Here is a 20,739-nt window from a genome sequence, read left to right as displayed (position 1 = left end):
TGTACTTGGAAACCATTGACATACGTGTTTTTACTGCGATAACTAACAGTTTTTTGATAATTTGCTTAAAGTTGATATTTCCCGAAAAGCCTCATATCTCAAAACACGACTCTAGCAAATAGCTGCCTCTTTGCTTATGACGGGCAGTACTGTACACAGCAGTGTACCCACACCCCATTCAAGTACGTTATAGATATATAGATGAAACATTACAATCGTTTCATATATATCATATCATTTAGCCGAGGCTTGCGGGATCAAAAATACTTAGTTTTTGTGTGTTTTTATTTTATATATTATTCTGATTTTATTTATATGTGCATAGGTACACGAACTCATTATATTATTTAATGATGAATTATGAAAAAATATATATATATACACCAAAACATAACAACTGTCCATTAAGAGCGTTCTATTTTTTTTTTTAATTTGAAATTTTCTCTTCGCTAATAATTTTTGGTATAAAATTAAGTACTTTTGAATCACACTTGCCATCGTTCTGTGCCCGCTATAATTTTTCTTTCGAGGCACGCTCAGTTTTTGAGCCGAAACTTTTCGAATCACTATGATCTAGAAAATGGTCGGTTATTATTTTATATTTGTACTGAGAGTTTTCCGACGGGTAAGACACATTAAAATAATACAATAAGATGTTGTCATTGCCTTTTGCGTTTTTTTTTGGTAACTAACAGTTATCATAATAGGATGTACGATGTTTAAAACGATAAATACTTAATTTTATTTGTCAACAAAATGTTCCCAAGAGAAAAATAATTCTTATATTTCATAGGGTTCCTCGATCAAATGAATCACTCTACGAGTAAAATTGATTAGGTAATAAAGTGATCAAAATAATTTTGGAGTACCTGCGCCGCGATTATGAACGCTATCTCGATTGGTACATTTAGAGACGGTATAAACTAACATCGATAGTTACATACGGAAGGGTGTATATTTGTATGGAAATTATATGTACCTTCGTCAGTAAACTGTAAATAAACATATTTAGAAAAAAATGCAAACATATCCTATTTTACAAACAAAAAACTTAATTTTACTTTGTAGATAAAAATTAAAATAATTTTTAGCATCCCATTAGAATATGGACCTCATAACATTGTTCGTAACTGCGTCGCCATAGGTAAATACATACGTTTGAGATGGCAATTTCTACGTTCCTCGCATTGATTATTAATAATATATCGCCTAAGTACGCTAGTATTCTTGCATGTATTCTGTTACAATGTATTCGCAGTTTTAATACCATTCTTCAATAATTTCTACGCGTCATAACACGGGGCTTTGAACGTATTTACGAAGCGTTTTCAATAATAAATAATCATTTGCGGTCGTGCAGTTAAATTTCGAAAGTACAGAGGAAATAAAATGTGTATCCTAGCAACATTGACGCCGAGCTGCGATGCCAACACAATGAGCTACAAAACGGAGAACCGTCTCCAGTGCCCGCCGAAACCGCGACGTGCGGTTTGAAAATTAAAATATGCCATCATAAAATAAAAATATATCGTAGGAACTCTCGAGCTCGTGATTCGTTAGGGAAAGAGAAAAATTCGCGAGATCCGCTCGTCGCGAGCGTTATGGCGGTATAAATCATCCCGCCCGCCTCATGTGCACGGGGCACGGAGCACGGGGCACGGGGCACAAGGCACGGGAAACTGAAAGGAAGTGAAAGAGTGCGGTGACGGCGCGGCGCGGCGCGGGTAGCCTGTAGGTGGTGGACGGACATTGTTCCACTGGCCGTAGTACATACGGCGTGTGCACATTACACATCCCCTCACTCGCGGTATTAGTGTGATGAACCCGCGGCCTGTGCTTCGTCGGAACGTACGCAACGAATTCTAAATCAGCGCATTCGTTCATTATTATTATTATTCGCTGTCACTATCCGGAATTCGCGTTCCCGCTGTACTTTCCCGACGCGACATTTCGTTGGGAAAACTGAAAATTAGACACATTATGCGAGCACCTGCACCGTTGCCGTAATTACGGCGGTAATAAGCGCTGCCGCTGCTGCTGACGTGACCTCCCCGCCCCGCCGCGGCGCCCGGCCCGCCCCCTCTCACGGGGAGTCGACAAATTTGTTTTAGAGATATTTCCAAATTGAAAATGTTTCTGATGGATTCGAATTTGATGGAAACATAATTAGAGTGTGTGTATTTTAAATTTGGTATCGATAGCGAACCCAGCTCCCTGCATTATGTAATAATGGATTCTGATTAGAGCACGCATTACGTACATAAGCCACTGGGTACATAATGAGCTTTACAAAAGATCGAATAGTCCCCCCATTCAAATGTTGATAGCGCCGAGTAAAATTTTAAAGGTATCAGGCATAGTATTGTGCGAGTCAATGTGAACATTAAGCTTTTTTTTAAAAAGAAAATGAATGAAAGAAAATTTCGACAGCTATTTATTTAAAAAATTATTCAAACTTTTTTTTGTATTTAATAATTTTAGTCGTTTTACTAGTAAGGTTCACTGAGTTACACGTATTTTTGCGAATTTGTTAGATATGCTGTTGGACTACTAATCTTCCAGCACGATCAACACCATTTCATGTTTCCAAAAAATGTTGAATTAGTTCAAGAATATTGAGGTGAATCTTCTTGATTCGCCTGGTAACTCACTAGATATTAATTCGAGGACTTAAGGAAGATTTCTGAAAATAAATGTTTTTATTTTTAAAAATATAAAAAATACTCGAGTTCTTATTATAAACTCAATTATTTAAATTTTCAGACCATTTTCCTAACTGTCGTAAATAACTTGTATTGGAAAAATGGAAATCGAGTTGTGGTAGAGTGGGATCACAAAAAATATTATATAATAAAAGTCAAGATGATGCTTTAATTCAGGCGTGTTGGCATATTATTACAAGCATCGAAAGATTTTTTTAAATGTAAAAAAGTATATTATAAATACTTCTTCCTGTGTTCGCGTTGATTCGCACAATACTGTAGGTACCCGTACAAAAATTTGTAGGTACTTGTGGAAATTGTAGAAAACTCTATGGAAAAAGCCATGTAGTAGTTGGTATTTGACGTGAAAGTTAGAAGCGAGATTTCTGTTACCTCTGCCACTCCTGCCGACGAAGCGGAGGTCGTTGAACTTGGCGACCTGGTTCTTCATGACGGCGGTGGAGTTGCGCAGCTCGGCGCAGTAGTTCTCGTCGTTTCCGGCGCGCACCGTCACCACCGTCCCGTCCCCCACGTCCCCCAGGGCCACCACCTTGAAGGCCACGGGCAGCGTCTTGTTGGAGCGCCAGTGGTTGGGCAGCACCGAGCAGAGGAAGTAGGGGCTGCCCGTTCTCACTGAAAACATTCGCACAAGTTGGTTTTCTAAACTTTAAAGGACTCTACTGAAAATGCCCCCGGAAGCGGAGCGGATAACACGGCCTTACCCCAAATGAAAAATTCAGTAGCTATTTGTATAAACAGTATAATATTTTGAAATTATAATATTTTTGTGGAGTCATAGACGAATACCTAAAATACTTATTTATTGTTGCGTTCGAAGATTTACCCTTGTGTTGCGGCGGTAATGTCATATGATTCTACATAGAATACAAGACTTGATATACAGGGTGGTTATTAAACTCTGTCACATCCGAAACCACGATGATCAGTATGAGCAAGATGACATATTGGCGCATTAAAATATTTTTTTAGAATGAATAAAATTTAAAAAATAAAATATCAAAAAAAGCAAATGGTTGCTTACTTCTGCAGGGGAGAAACGAGAAGGGGGGAGTCTGACACTGCGCCGCACTCCCCTCACTTCTCCCCTGCAGAAGTAAGCAACCATTTGTTTTTTTTAAATATTTCATTAAAAAAAAATATATTAGTTCTAAATATTTTTAAAAATATGCTAATATGTCTTCTTGCCCATACTGATCATCGTGGTTTTGGATGTGACAGGGTTTAAAGAACACCCTTTTATGTATCTTTTTTATTTAAAAAAAAAATTGTGTCGTATTCTGTTATGCCAGACCAAATTATTTTTACAAATTATGGAAAACATGTCAAATTAAATATTATACTAAGCATAAATTAAACAGTATAAATAATATGAGGTAAATTTTCTTTTTTAAATTCCTTTATTTCAAAATATGTAGTATTTTGTTTCATTTACGATTACCACGACCTTTTAGCACCCTTGTAACACAGCCCTCTGAGGGATTTTTTTGGACACTCTTCAAATCTGTATTACATATTTTATTCTGTCGCACAAAAGTCTGTTTTCATAGTTCAATATCATTGACTTAAAACAATTAATTAATATAAATTGGTTAGGTGATTTATATTTGCCTAAAATAAATAAGTAATATGGTCAATACATGATCTAATTTCAAGGAACCGGAATTATTTTCCCAATGAGGAACTTCAGCCCTACGGGAACTTGGAAACAATGAATGTTTTCTTGTGCACGTTAAAAACTGGAGCACTTACTACTTTGAATGACGTCGCTGGTTCATATGAATCAACCTGTGATATGAGAGTTATGGAAGACTTCCGGTTTGCTTACTAGGAAGAACTGATCGAGAATAACCGGAAAAAAACCTCTGACGTCACATGCAGAGTTATTTCAGAAATACGAAACTTTGAAAAATCGTAGAGCTGATAAAACGACATTTAAAAAAATTAAAAAAATTGGCTTAGTTCAATAGTCTATTAGCAAATAAACAAAAAAATACAACTACTGAACTTCCTCATTGTGACATAAAGTTAATAAAATACTTAATGTTTGCCCAGGGTGTATTCTTAATCTTCTCTATCACCTTAGAGTGATTAATTTGGGGATTTTTATTGTTTGCAAGCGTTTAAACATCAAATAAATATGAACACGTGAAATCAAACGTGCTGATTTTTATTTGGAACATTATTGCGACCTTAAGCATTACCCAAAACACTTAATTAGGTTTTATTGACCAAACCATATTGTTTTTTTTTCGTTTTTTAAGCAGTTTTATACACCATTTCACGTTTAATTATCATTGTGACCATATATAAAGCAATAAGTATTTACATACAAAAAAATTGAAATCCCCGAATTTCTTTCTTCTCTACCCCCGTGATAAGATTTATAATAGAACCCGTGGTGATGTAATTGTCATTCCATTGCCATGCAGGAGGACTCAGGTTCGATTCCCGAAATGATTGAAACGAAATATTTATTTTGAAAGGTGTTTTAAGACAAGAATATTTCATAGTCCCTAGACTGGCACCTGAAGCGCAAGACTAGTCATCTTTCCTACATGTAACAAAAATTATCAAGATACGCTTCGATTGGTGTACCAATATAGTGCCCTATGTACTACTAGGTGTGGAAAAAGGAATGAAGAAGAAGAAGAAGGCTTTAATACAACTTGTAAAAAATGTTGTAATTTGTTAATCTTAACGACTCCCGAGGGGGTGAAATCCAGTCTTTTGTCTACAAACATTTTGACAAACTCAAATATTGTAATAAAACCAACTGGTCCAAGAAGAAGTTTAAAAATTGGAAAATTGTTTTCAGGCGTTGCCTAGTATATTGAATAATTCAGTCTTTAACTTAACAAAGGTTTCAGCTCTTTAACTTAACTAAAATCAATAAATGGAAGAATGAAAGAAATATGGATGTTCAAACATAGGCATAATGGTGAATGTTACACAGTGTGTAAAGTGGTCACTTAAACCGGCCATTGGCAGGTCATAAGCCCTGTAAATGCCTAGACTTCCATATTCCCTTCTTTAAGGTATTCTCCATCCCTGTTGTAAAATTTGAAAAAACAAATGTTAATGTAAAAAATGTAGTTGTTTCTTCCTTAAATAAAATAAATAGGGCATGTTTCAGCCCGCAAACTTAAAATAAAAACCTTGCATTTATCGATTGGTTTTTTGTTCGGTAAAACAGGTTTTTAAAGAAGGTTCTTGTAAAATAAAAAATAAATAAAACTAATAAATAATTATTTGTCTTATTGTCCAAGTTGGTAATAAATACATTTTTTAATAAGTTTATTTTCTTTAAGTAATATTTCGCATAAAATGCTTTATAGGGCGAATGTATGTCAATTGCCGATCATGGTTAGATTAACAGTAAAAATAGTTCAATCGTTTATTTAATTTGAAACGTAACTTGAATAAGTATAGGTACAACAATAATGAATTTTTCACCTATCTGTGATCGTTCTCTTTTCATTAAATGTGGTGAAATTTTCCCTCGACGATTTACTCAGTAAACGAAAAAGGAAACCGGGCGGTGGATTGTTGAGGTAGTTTGCCTATTTTTTGGATTGTAAATTAATTATAGCATTTTATAGCAGTCAGTAACCAATAGCCGACCGCGCCGCGCGATAGCTCATCCGATTATTTATATTAATTTACGATTGGCAAATTCTAAATGTTGGTCGCGTCGTCCACCTGATTGGGAGCATCGAGTGCGGTTTAATGCATCATTACTTACTGTTGAACCCACCAATATTACTTAGGAAAGAGACAGTTCTCAAACTATTGCAGACGAGTTCGGTGCTATCGCACTACGCACTACATTACGGAGTTTCACCATAGTTATTCCCCTTGCATACGAGTACAATAAACATTTCATTAGGGCGCTCTGTCAATAATTATAAATTTATTTAACCATTTTAAATATAAATATATCTTATATTATATTAGCAAAAATTTTCAAATCTGTTTTCCTTCCATACTTTTCATTTTTATTTGCTTTTTATATATATTGATAATTTTTATGTTTTTTTTTTTTCATTTTGTATTTTTGTTTAATTTAATTTAGTACGTACTATTATTTAGCATATGATTTATTGCTCCTATTTCTTATATTTCTTACTATAGTATTGAGTGAGTTTCTAGAATACATATCTCAATTATCATTTCAATTATGCTTTTAAATATATATATTCTTTTTCTGTTGATTTAAATGATACTCTTATTTAGTTTTTTTTAATACTACTATATTTTACTATTATTTTGTTGATTTGAATGATACTACTATTTTGTATATTTGATTATGTGTGATTCTTAATTTGTATAATTTATATTTTAAAAATTATTCCTGATTATCTTTTTTTGCATTGTATTCTTTGGAATTTAATTAATTATTACATTTACCTTTTTTTCTAGATTGTTATTCTATGTCATAATAATTTGATCTTTTTAATTTTACTATGTATTTATATTGTTATTTATTGCTTGACACGGGCATAGCCTAAAAAGCCTTAATAAGTTTATAAATATTTAATTTTATAATTTTGAATGAAAAAAAAATAATGAAAAAAAAAAAATAATAAATAACGTTACAAATTATAAACAATATTGAAAAAAAAAACAGGTCTAGTTTTAAGGTAAAAAAAAATAGTAATCGATATGTAGCTTCGTTTTAAACAAAGGTAGGTAATAAATGAAAATAAAAACGCCGCCCATATAACGCCTGCATAGCACCTATTCTCCTCTACGTATGCGAATCGTGGCACCTGTCTAGGGCCCAAAACAGCGAATGAGTTTTGAGAATAGGTGTCTCAGAAGAATCTTGGGTGTGCGGTGGTTTGACTTTGTGAGGAATGAAGTAATAAAAGAACAGACGCAGCTAACTCCGGTGACAACTGTCGTCAAGCGGAGGCGATACGGTTGGCTACGCCATGTGCTGCGGATGCCTCCTGAGAGCTTTAATTACGCTTGCCTACTTTACTAGGCATCAGGTTCTCGACGTCCTGGACGTCTTGGGAGAACCTGACTTGGGAGGACGCAAGGAATTGGCAGCCGATAGAGATGCATGGAGGCTCTTTGTGAATACCATATGCTCCAACTAGATATAGATATTTCTTTAAAAAAAGATAATCACGCAAAACTGCAGCTTTACTAATTAGGTTTTTACAATAGATCGGTAATGTAAGGCGCGGAAATGAAGAGGAATATTACGTGGCTATAATGTTTTTACTAAAAGAGTAAAAAAATTAGGGGATTCGAAATCCCACCTTCCGCCCGCCGCTGCTATAGAGTCAACGACTAAAAGTGAGAAACGGGCAGATCATAAAGCACGAATAATATTGTGAGATAGATAATGTGTGTTTTAAACTGACCAAGACTTTACTAGGCCATAACTTTTGACTATTGGCGCTTATAAAAATGAACAAAGAACGATAAGCGCTAAAAATCATCCTGTAATAACTGTCCGGTTGGCTGCTCAGTGGGCTATATACTACAGATGTACATATGCCTCCCGAAAGCCTTAAACACGCTTGCCTACTTTACAAGGCATCAGTTTCTCGCTATCCTGTACCTCCACGGCCGACAGCTTGCCAACAGTCTACATATGTGTAGACTGCTGTATGTGGACCTGGCTTGGAAGGACGCGCTGACTGAGAGGTCTGGAGAGACTTCGTGGATTCCATATGCTCCACCTAATGCTAACGAAAAGCTGTGAGAAGCTAACAAAGAAGGCGCAATTTCTTCAAACCGCTTAAGAAAACTTCTTCTTTTACTTAGCCCACATTTTGTGGATGTTTTCAGTACCTATAAATACAGATGTATCATCGGTTCGACCGACGAAATGCTAATTCTGAACTTTTGCCAGTTTTGGGATATTATACACTGTATCGTGAATATACGAATAGAGTATATACCTACTACCAAAACAACAATGAATGTAATAAATACGAAATTGTAAAATAAAACCGAATGTTCTGTGTCTAGGCGGGTAAAGAATAAAGTTTATCTGTGTGAAATAGAACTAGAATCCAGGACGAGTGATTTCGACTATGGCTACTCTCAGGTAAAAATCCTGAAAAAACGAAATAGAGATAAGATCGTCTCTTAGTATAGGGGCTGACGCCTTCGCCTACCATGTTCGAGGTCCCGGGTTTGATTTCTGGCAGGGTGAAGACAAAATATAGGTTTTTAAGAGGGTTCTACACTGCAGGATTTTATCGTATTTGGACTTGCACCTGAAGGACTTACTTCTTAACCAATAGGAGCACTAATTCGCCAATGCACCACTGGGTGCGGATAGGGAAATAATTATGATGATAACGCTAGTTGAATACTTTTTTTTTAAATATTGAATATTACGACCAAAGTGAAAGAAAGCGAAATATTCAATTTCGTCGTTCTTCTCTCAACACCTCGTATACCTATGTACGCATAATATGTAATTGTTTCAGGAAACAAACTTGTGATTAATGTTTCGACCCGAATATGATATTATACATATCACGGCCGCGTGTGCTCGATTCAACTTGATGCTTGTGCAAGTGTCAAAACTGAGAATTGTTGATAATAATAAAGGTCTTAACTATTTTAACTGTGGACAGTCATAAAGGATTGCCGTGCCGGTAACGTTTTGTTTTGCATATACCTACCGGTGTATTTATAAGTGTTTGAGGATGCGAGGTCTGACTTTTCTACACAGAAACGTATTCTCGTATTTTTTCCCTGAATTATGGGACGTAAGCGATGAATGTTTTATACACTATATATATCTACCATTGACGTGTTCTATTATTTGTTTTTCTTTCTTTATAAATTGTCTTTTATTGGAGTAAGGACCATCGAAAATCCCCTAAGAGCGTCCAGTTTTATCTGCGTCTTCGGACGTACAGCACAGTATAAAAATATTTATTTATTTATTAAATATCCAGCCTAAGTTAATGAAAAAAAAATATATAAGAAACTGAATAAGAAGAACATTTAACAATGTAAAAGACAAACAGGGGGCATAACATATTGGTATACTATTTATTTATAAATACGATAAACAAATAAAACTTCGAGCTAAACCATGCCAATCTACCTTCACCCCACACTGTCTTAGTGCTAAAAAGATCTACAAAGTCCCGGATGATCTATTCCAAAGAATTCTACATTCTGGACATTGGGGCATAAAAATAAAAGTTGCGCTTAGAAGATTTAATAAATGGCAGATTTTGAATTCTGGTGACATGGTTGGGAACATGAAAAGAAATTTATTGCAGCAGAGATGGGACATCACTTATAGTATTAAGTATTTCGAAAATGCACACAAGGTCCATCTTAGTTTTGCGTTTATCCAATGAAGACAGATTAAGAGATTATTTTTGAAAAATAAAAAATGTGCCAAAACACGAAAAATGTATTTCTGATATTCTTATTTTTAAATCAATTCAGTTTTGAAAAAAAACGGAAATACCAAACCTCAGTTTTATCCTTTTAAGTTATTGACATAATTTTTATTAATATACATTTTGTTTATTTATAAATCGTACAATGAAAAGTATTTTACAAAGTATGCTGCAAATGAATAACAATCCTAGGAGTTACTACAATTCAATTCAGGACTTAAATAATAATACCATTTTTAAAAGCACATATTCAGAAAAACAAAGATGCAAAGCAAATTTATAATTTTTTTACTAAAAATATCACAACAATAAATAAACTAAAAAAAATTCCTACACAAACAAAATAAACATATAAAAATGTTTTCAAGAATGGATTTTGTTTTTAAAATTTATTTTTTCAATAAAATAGTGAAACCCGGCATGCGGTCGTTAGTGCCAGAGAGTGAGAAAAAAACTATATTTAAATGCGCCTATTTATCAAACTGCTTCCCGCGCATATCCCCTTAATAAATAAATAAATCTGTCAGGACTTACCTAACTCTCCGGGGTGTTCTTGCTGAGCCTCGCAGATGAGGCTCTCCGTCCACCAGAGGTCGTGCGAGAGCGGGGAGCCGCCCGCGGGGTCCATGGGCGGGGAGGGCGGCGAGGGCGGGGATAGAGGCGCGCGCCCGCAGCCCCCGCCCGGCAGGTGCATGGGGCCGCCACACGGGGGCACTGTCCCGCCCTGTGACGGACTCCGCCACTTCTCTCCTACCGCCACCACTTCGCAGCCTTAGACTACGACACTCGGGTCTACTCTTGGCGGTTTACCGCGGGCACACTCGCGAGTCAAGTTGACAATACGTCTGATAATGTTGTTGTAAAGTACCAATATAAAAACTTTGTTTTTTTCTTTTAATCTATTGTTATTTTGATAATAATATAAAACATTAATTTTCGAAACATTGAACAAACCAGTTTTTTTTTCAAAATATTGTTTTAAAAAAAAAACGGCACCTACTCGTTACTGTATAAAGATAAACGAATAATCTGAAGATACCTAAATATCAACAGTGATTTGAGTAAGTCCAAATGTTATAGACTGGCTGGATTGGCTGGATCCTCCCTAGGGAGTTATTTAGATTTTAATATGTTGCAACAGAAAGGGAAAATATTTTTGAGAAGGGAATATGGAAATCTAGACATTTACAGGGCTTATGAACATTGTAGGTCTAGAAGGTGAAATGGATCAGCCGGATGTACCTCACTCACATGATAAAGGTTTCAGCTCTTTTACAAAAGTAAACAGATAAAAAAGTTGAGGAAATGTGAATGTTTAAACATGGGCAGAACGATAAATGTTACATAGTGTGTAAACTGGCCACTTAAACCAGCCAGTGACAGGTCGTAAGCCCTGTAAATGCCTAGACTTCCATATTCCCTTTTCGAAAATGTTTTCCCTCTCTATTGCAACAAATTAAGATATGACTAAATATGTACAGAGCGTTCGAATGTAAAGCCTATGTTGGTGGCTGTCGGTGAGTCAAGTAAATAAACAATTTTTTTTTGTTAGTATGCACGCTTCAATATTTTATTAAAAACGTCATTTCACAAACACATTCACAATGGGGCATTATACAATCCCAAAAAAAATGTTTTGCATTTCATGTGATAAAATTTTTTGAAACGATTTTTTGAATTTCAGATTATGAACTACTGAACCAATCAGTTAAAACAAACTATTTAAATTGAAAATCATGTTTACAACCATCGTGAGTCACATGGAAGGCCCTAAATTCAAACTTGCGGCTCCCCGACGCTAGGTATTTTATTTTGTTATAGTCTCACATTCCGCTTAATATGTTTCAAAAATTTTACAATTCAAACCGCCTTGCGTCCAGCTCAAAGTGTTTTTCCGAACTGACTGATAAGTTATTTTATTGTTAGAATTGTTTGAGTTCGCGGCCCTCAGTCGTGTGTCAAAACTCTAATGTCAATTTCTATGGAGTAAGGCAAATATAGCGTATCGAATTATTCCCAAAGTTTAATAGAATCTCAGCGAAAATGTAAATACAGGTAAACGTCGTTTTGCGCCGGTTCGGATTACGCCGATTTACAATTACGCCGGTTGGTGCCGGCGCTCAGCGTGGGATTCCGCGGTTTGGCCGACACCAGACACACCTTTACACGTTGCTTTATTCTATTACCGTGCACGCGAGCAGCCTATTGTCTTTGTGAAATTGTTTCCGAGCTAGTTTTCGTTTTGTTTTTAAGAAAAATAAAAAGGTGTGTTTATATTTTTTTATTTTTTTATTATTAAAATTAAAAGAATATTAAAACACTTACGAGTCTGCAAGAAAGGAAGCATTTTTTAAAATCAAGAGGTTATTATTTATTTTGTAAACGAATTTAAACTGTAGTTATTAAATACACTTAAAATTTATTTTGAATATATATAGGATATGTATTATATGAACATCTTAGACTTTGGACACGTAACTTAACATTAAATCATCCATTATATTTGTGTTCATTTTACGCTGATTTTTTTTACGCCGGTGTCTCTCGGAACGGAACCCCAGCGTAAAACGACGTTTACCTGTACTTGAAGAGCAGACATTTTTGCGAGTTTTTACGTAAATTCCTGCATTTTTTTCTCGGGGAATTCAAAACATTTAAATTTTAGATTTCAATCACTGCAAACCTTAGATATTTAGGTAAAAATCCTTCATAAGTATGATCGTTAAACTGTAGTTATAATTCAATAATGTAAATGACATGTTTTGTATAGAGGTACATATGTGCATACATAGGTACTAATGTACCTGTTCCGTTTGAGATGCAGTCTAAGGTAATTTCACGCGTTATACATAATAGAAAAAAAAACTGTAAGATCCATTCAGGGAAGACAACGTAGGTGGGCTATAATTTGATACCCACTAATTCGTAGTGGTGGGGGTCAGTGCTTTGCAAACCCCTGACGTCACTGAGACCTGTAAAGATCTATTGTGACGGCATATCCACTAATGTGTGTGCAATAAAAAACCACCTTAAATAAGAATAATAAAAACAAACAAATTGTATTTTTATTAAATTAAAAAATAATTTAATTTAATTTTTAAAATGTTAATTGCTCAACAAATATTATAAAGGCCGTAGTCTAATAAAAAGTAAAGAAATTAAAGTTTTTTTTAAACGCCATTTAAAAAAAGTATCTATTAAAAAAGCTAAGTTAAAAAAAATTTCATAACAATAATATTTTTTTAAGGTACGAGTATCTCTGATAAAAAATAAACTCAAAAGTTTTATTCAATTAAAATATTACGCCGGACAGACAGATTACGATTTACACTAAACCTATGTAGGTACATTATAATACAATGTAGCACACATATAAAGACAAAGCATTGAAGTAAAATTCATTAGATTGTTTTGAAGATGATAAATTGAACTGAAAAGTGGTTGAAAAAAAAACTTACATTTTGGTTTTTAAAAATAAATAATGGCATTTTTAGTCACAAAAATATTGTGACATTTATTTTAAATTTTGTGTTTAATTGTAACTTTTATAATATTTAAAACATTTTATTTGAATACAATTAAGTTTATGACAAATATTATATTTTTAGTTCCAAGACTCACCGAGCCAATTTATATGGCTTCTCGGTGAAAATGCTTTATAATAAAATATATGATCACACTGTTTATCTAATATTAATTATTTATAACTAAAATATAAGGAGAGAGAAAAAAAGATCGAAAGTTCAATGATAAGATAAAATAAAAAAGAAATACAAAAAGTAAAATTAGGAATTTGAGCGTAAAATGCATAAATTTTATTTTATTCATCTAATATAAACTCCTGATCGAATGGCCATTTTCTTATTGTTCCCCTGTCTCTCTTGGTCACTACCATTATAAGACAGTTTGGCAACAAATTGAATACAACTGGAACCACATATTTTAGTGTTTTTTCCACATTTAAAAAACAATAGTTTTAAAAGAAAGTAGTTAAAATATTTTAGTTTAAATCCCTATTTATGGAAATGTGTATTTTAAGGGGGAACATATTGGTTGTAAATATTTTATTTCTACAGTATATGTGTAAAACACTGGCAAAATTTTAAAGACGACGAATTCGAGGCCTTTCGTCAATTTTCAAAAAACAACGTTTTAAAATGAAAAATGTTATGATTTCTTTACTTTTTATCTGAGTAGTCTTAATCCTACGTTGCTTATTGTTCTGTTTTTATTTTGTATACCATCATCATTCCCTTTCCGCACCTAATGGTGTATAGGGCACTGCATTGGTACACTAATTGCAGCGTATCTTCATTATTTTTGTTACATGAAGGTAAGATGATCAGTCTTACGCTTCATTTACTATTCTAGTGTAAAAACACGCTTTCAAATAAATCGTTCATATCAACCATCTCGGGAATCGAAACCGAGACTTCTTGCATTGTAGGCAAAACGTGCTGACCATTACACCACGAGGCCAACCAAAAAATAGAATATGTGTACATTTTTTTTATGAACATGATTAATTACAGGCTACTGAAAGAGAAACTCGAATTTTTTCTACAAGTAAACACATTTTCGTACATAAATATCGATTTTACGCTACCGATGAAGATAGTGTTTGTAATCGCGGCCTAGAACCCTGTACGTGACTGTTTGACTTAATGACTGATCTCAAGTCAAAATCCTGAAAAATGAAACCGATCGGAGATTAGCCGGCCTCAGGTTAGCGCATTTGTCTTCTACACTCGAGTTCCAGGGTTCGAGTTAATTTTTCAATAATATTTCATCATTCCTGTTCTGGATGTGAAGCGTAAAATGAAAATGATCATCTTATCTTAATGTCAGATGATCAAGATAAGCCGGAATTGCTGTATCAGATGATATGATGTTTTGATCACGAATGCCGCGGCGAATTTTTATTGGAATAAAATACATTCCAGAGACACTATGAGGTATTGCGATTTTTGTCAACCGAAAATGAGAGATACACCATAATGTATAGGTAATATGAGATACAGGAAAATATAACAACAAGGTGGTGCAAGTTAAGATATCTAGGTTTTGTTTCATAGTTTGAACATACGTTTTCCTCGGTAAAGAAGCTCTAATGATTAATATGCATACATCATTTCATAAATAACTGAATGCAGATAAAGTGTTGACAGTCTACTAGGCATAGCACGACCCCGTTGTAGAGTTTAGGCGGGTAGTAATAGCTAATGGCTAATCTATTCCATCTCCCTCTATGCGCTGATTGCGCCGGTTAAGTTGCTGAATACTTGAGCGATAATTGACAAAATAATTGGGGCCGCTGACTCCAAATAATAGTTATAACCATTCCGCATAATATTATGACCGTACTAAACAATGTCACGAAATAACCAAATTTATGATTCGATTAAAGGCATCCACGCCAGGAGTCTATAGAGTTTATCCATATAGAAAATAACGGACTGACACGTATCTATGATATAATAACACAGTAAAACTCAGATTATTAGGATTAATGAGTGCCGGACGTTATCATATAAAATCTTACTTAAACATGTCCAGCAAAGTTAATTACTTAAAAAAAAAAACGCGCCAGCCGCCAGTGCCCTTTTACTTTTATTTATTTATTAATATAAAGATACATATTACAAAAAAATAAATAACGTATCCCTAAATCCATGAGGCTAAGAGCCCTGTGTTGAGATTAAACATAATGGAAAGTGGAAGCATGCATATTATTAAAGAATACTCAAAATAAAAATTATAACATCTGGACAATACGCCTAATAGTATATAATAAATCCACGCAATGTCTCGCGGCAGTCTCCTGCAATGGTCTCTTCCCTTAGACGATTTTTATTTATTATTATACCTCCTTTTTTATTATTTCCTGATAAAGATCCTGATATTGGCAATCCGGATGGCTGAATTTCGGATAAACGGAGTTCTACTGTATTTTATTAGACAAGAAAACGTGTATATGTTTAGAACAATATTAACATTTTTAGATTCAAGTAGTTATGCGGAGCAAGCAAAGTATGTAGGTAAACATCTAATGTTTTATTTCTATAATAAATTACAACGCACTCTGGCAAAGAATTTTCACTAACATCAAGAATATTTTATCTTATGTTTTATTAGAAGTATTAGATTTTTTTTCACCATATTATGTCTCTTCGAGCCACTAAAAACGATTAGGTAAGTAATTTTTGATCGCATTTCATTACAAACGAAATAAACAGCGAAAGCAGAATAAAAATGGTATTAAAACTCTATTGATTTTTTTTAATATCTCATAAATTGAAATATGTTTTTCCGTGGCATTTTTTACACACCCACGATATTATTTATTACCATGATCTATTATGGAGTGTTGTTATTCTTCCCAATAAATATGGTGGCATTTAATGCGCTTGTTAGCATGTTTTATCCATAATGCAAAATGGTTATTCTCACTAATATGATTGATTGAATATTCAAACTGCATCCATGTGGATTTCAGCGGTGGTGGAATCGTGAGTGTACGTTCAATCCAATAACAATACTAACAAATAATAGTATCACAATATAGATATTCAACAAATATGTCATTTACTGACATGAAAACTGTGACAAAATATTATCTCCGTCCGAGTTTACAAATCTCGAGAAACAACAAACGAAAGGTAGGGTTGAAACTTGAGACGCGATCGCTGTACCTTTAGCTACATACGCGGGTACACTGGGTACTACTAACTACTACTTCTGGAGGGAAGAAAATTACTTCCACATTACTAGAGAGGAAAAATGTCAAGCGGATTTAGTATCTCGACGAAGTACATATTGAGTTTCTTGTGAGGACGTCTAACCAGATACAAGTTGGATAAGTTCAAAATATTAAGTACTTAATACTCAGTTTTCATAATAAAATTTCCAATATGCACCTTTTTACCTTGTTCGGGGTAACCGAGTAAAATTATGTATCGGATAATTATTTTATGTCGAATTCGGAAACAAAATTCTCGGAAATGCCGTAAGACATTGTCCTGTTTTTGAGGAGGCGGAGATTTCAATAGAAATAAAATTGATTAATGTTTTTGAAATTTTAACGGAATTAAAAAAAAACTTTACTTCCTTAAAAAACACCTTCTTAGTACTTTATAAAAACACATGTTTACCTAGTTTTATGGTAAGTGTCGCGATAGTTCTTTTAGGAATGGTTTTAATTCGTACAAACGTAGGTTCCGATTATAACAATGCAACAAGGAAGACAATGATAAAATCGTCACATTAAAATACCTCACCGTTTTGTCACTAATTTGTCAACGCTAACTGATCACACACAATAATAAACAATAATGTTTAATATAAACACAAAGTTATTTGCACGACGTTCACAATAATAATATTCCAAATTTGAATTCCGGCGAGCCCCGCTGAATCGTAATAATGGTCTGATCGGTGAGTCAATTACAAGATTCCTAGAAGACAACACATCTCGGAAACCGGCTGTCACAGTGACGCGAGGTCCGCCGTCAGGAGAGGGTCGGCGGCGGCGGTGCTGGGCCGAGCGGGGCTCGAGTGGTACTGAGCGAGCGCGCGCGCGGGAAGCGGGGACTCCGCGCGGAGCGGCCTTCCGTGCGGAGTGTGGAGCGTGGTGCGTGGTGCCTCCAGCGCCAGCGCCAGCGCCCGGCCCGCCTCCGCCGACCGGCCAGCGTCACAGCGTCACAACGTCACCGCGGGTTATCCACTTTTCTTACGCCAATATCGTATGGGGATGACACATCAAGATTTTTTCATTACACAATTGATAAATAATCAATTTCTCAGATGCATATTGTAGATAGTTCGTATGTCTCAAAACCGTTAACGCGTTATTTCCATTTCCAGTTCGATGTGTCACGGTAACAGCAGTATAGGTGCGCGTATCTTATTCAATTTCATATATGTGCGCAAAGGGTACCTACAAAAATAACATAGGAAATATATAATCATTTAAAAAAACAGCCTAAAACGAAGGAATCAAAAAAACATTATAATGTAACGTTACAAAATAAGATAAATAAAATAAAATCCTTATTATTAGTTATGTGTGTACCTACACAAACTAGATTCTACATAATTTATTTATTTTTTACATAAACGGCATAAATTGCCTTTAACATACCTATAAATTATGCAGTTTTTATAAAGAGAAAAAATAATACGTACAGCGCGTTCGTATATTTAATAACTCTATGTTAATGTATAATATTATCTGCGGTGAACCAAGTAAACATACAAATTTCGTTTGTGTTATAAGTACACTAGAACGATTTATATGAAAACTTATTGTTACGCACACACAAAGCGGAGATTATTAAAGATTTAAATGGACCGTATCTACATATATCCGTAGATTTAATATTAATAAATAGCTACAAAATATTATTTGAGATTTTTAGAAAATCACTTGCTTGGTGTCCGTTGAAAGGAAAAGGTACGTAATTCTTAATAATTTAATTCATTTGGCCATAAAATTCCAGTCTATATTTCATTTTAAATTAAGTAGGTAAGTTCTTGAAAATAAATATAAATTGGTACCTACTCACTTATGCATATATTTTTTCAACACGTGTGGATATGAACGACGTGTGGATATGAACGATGTACATCTTCACAAGTCATGTGTTGTGGTATGATATAGTTATTTTACCGCAAATCGTGAACTGTAATCAAACAAAATCATGTTAATTGTGGTGTATTTGTTCCCTCCACTGCGCGCTAAGTGCACTCCACACAATTATCGGGGGCGGCTTCGTGATGCCATTACTCGATGTAAAATATTGTTCTACCTACGAATAGTACAGACATGCAATGGTAGTGATGATCGGTCAAGTTTGGTACAAGTCCGAGATAATGTAAGGCACTAAACATCACTATGGACCTGTAAAAACTATACGACTCCCTCTGGCCATCTCATTATTGGCCATAGAAGATTTTATTTTCAACATAAAAAATGAGAAAAGGGTCCATGCCTTATGCAATAGTATTTTACAGCTTCTCATTAGTAATACCAGTTGGTCACTCCTCTGTCGGAAGGTTACCTTCCTAGCGCAATACTGAGAATCAAAATAATTAAGGATTTTTAATAGACAACTCATTTTTTAAAACTATGATTTTATTATAAGTTTATGATTAAAAATTATCGTATGTCGTGTTTTAAATGGATTATTTGGGATAAAGCCCAATTATATGCTTGTAAATAAGATGAAGAATGAAAAAAATATATTTAAAAAAAAAACAGTTTATAGTGACTCAGTTGCCACATAACTTCAATTCGTCAATTTGTCACATAACTTGGAATTTTTTGGGATAGATCTATAGGCTTTTCGTCGATCTCTTCGCCACTAAACCAGTGCGGGATGAAGATGGATTAGCATGGGTGACCTTAAAGTCTTTTACGCAGTCGTTTTTTAAATGTATTATTTACCATTATTTGATTGCCCTTATTTGTCTTTGCTACATAGTTTAATGTTCTTTTTGTTCAGTTTCATGTACATATATTTCTTCATGTAACTGTTATGATTGGCTTAGGCCTATATATAAAAAAAACTTACTCTTTCAATTCAGTAAATCATCACCATTCGATGTACGCTCCTAAGTTGGAGCATATCGCGTCCACAAAGAGCCTCCGTGCACCTCTATCGGCTGTCAGCTCCTGTCCGTCCTCCCGGGTCAAGTTCTCGTCCTGAAGTTCTGGCATAAACTGCCGACGAACAGTCAGCAATGAGCGTCCACGAAGTCGAGAACCCGATGCCTTGTAAAGTAGGCAAGGGTGGTTAAGGCTCTCAGGAGGCACGCGCATTGCGGAGTATATGGCCCAGCCAACTGTGTCGCTTACGCTTGATGACAGTTGTCACCGGAGTTTGCTGCGTCCGTTCTCTTATTACTTCATTCCTCACAAACTTAAACCGTCACACACCCGAGATTCTTCTGAGACATCTATTCTCAAATCCCAGTATTTTGCTTCTTTGGGCCCTAGTGAGGTGCCACGATTCGCATCCGCAGAGAAGGGGTTTTATGCATCCGTTATGTAGGCGGCATTTGGTTTTCACTGAGTGAATAGGTTATTTAATCTAAGAAAAAACAGTAACAAAAAAATTGTTCATGTTCATTATAGTGTAACGACAAAAAATATCTGAAATCCTTAATTTTACTGAATTTAAGCCAAGCCCATTATGTATGAAAAAGATAGCAAAAACATTTTGAGAAAATGACAAATCACTCATTTTTTTTCTGTAATTGAAATGTTTTTCGAATTAAAAAAATCATGCAGCTAATTATAATTAGGAGTTTATATCCATGTTGTTTTGTTTTGAATCAAGTCAAATGCAGTCTGTGGTGGGTGGTAGGTAAGGTTATCGTAAAAAAAGTATTTATGAACTCGTACGTCCGTAATTAAAATGTGGCATTGATCTTTGGTATTGATCCTTACCGGATTAATTTAATAATTTTAAGTGATTACGTTTGGTTTAAAAAATTGACTTAACTTATTATACTAAAAACAGAAAAATGGTGTAAAAAAATAGTTCAAACGTAGGTGGCTACAACTCATTACGCTAAAAATGAATTTACATTCGTGTTAACCAATGAAAAGTAGAATTAAAGGA

The 20,739-nt window shown here is 34.6% G+C and overlaps 1 protein-coding gene across 5 annotated transcripts in view; it reads right to left on the bottom strand.

Annotated features, from left to right (window-relative positions):
• The window catches only part of LOC148284103 (protein lozenge-like), an 83,623-nt gene extending 65,849 nt beyond the window's left edge, over positions 1-17,774 (bottom strand). Inside the window, exons 1-3 of one of the 5 annotated variants that reach the window (XM_088242670.1) lie at positions 17,387-17,774; positions 10,649-11,120; positions 3,096-3,335 (exon numbers count right to left, since the gene is read on the bottom strand). In XM_088242670.1, the coding sequence (XP_088098796.1) occupies positions 3,096-3,335; positions 10,649-10,808 (400 nt within the window). In that variant the 5' untranslated portion in view covers positions 10,809-11,120; positions 17,387-17,774. Of the gene's footprint in view, positions 1-3,095; positions 3,336-10,648; positions 11,121-17,265 lie in introns of all 5 variants that reach the window. The other 4 variants (XM_088242672.1, XM_088242669.1, XM_088242673.1 and 1 more) reach the window with 4 other exon arrangements.
• Between the last annotated feature and the right edge of the window lie 2,965 nt (positions 17,775-20,739).

Source organism: Micrasema longulum, unplaced genomic scaffold (assembly GCF_059751315.1).
Source record: "Micrasema longulum isolate JH-2025_06_02 unplaced genomic scaffold, ASM5975131v1 h1tg000154l, whole genome shotgun sequence".
In the NCBI taxonomy this organism is placed as follows: Eukaryota; Metazoa; Arthropoda; class Insecta; order Trichoptera; family Brachycentridae; genus Micrasema; species Micrasema longulum.
This window is presented reverse-complemented; position numbering and strand designations above follow the sequence as displayed.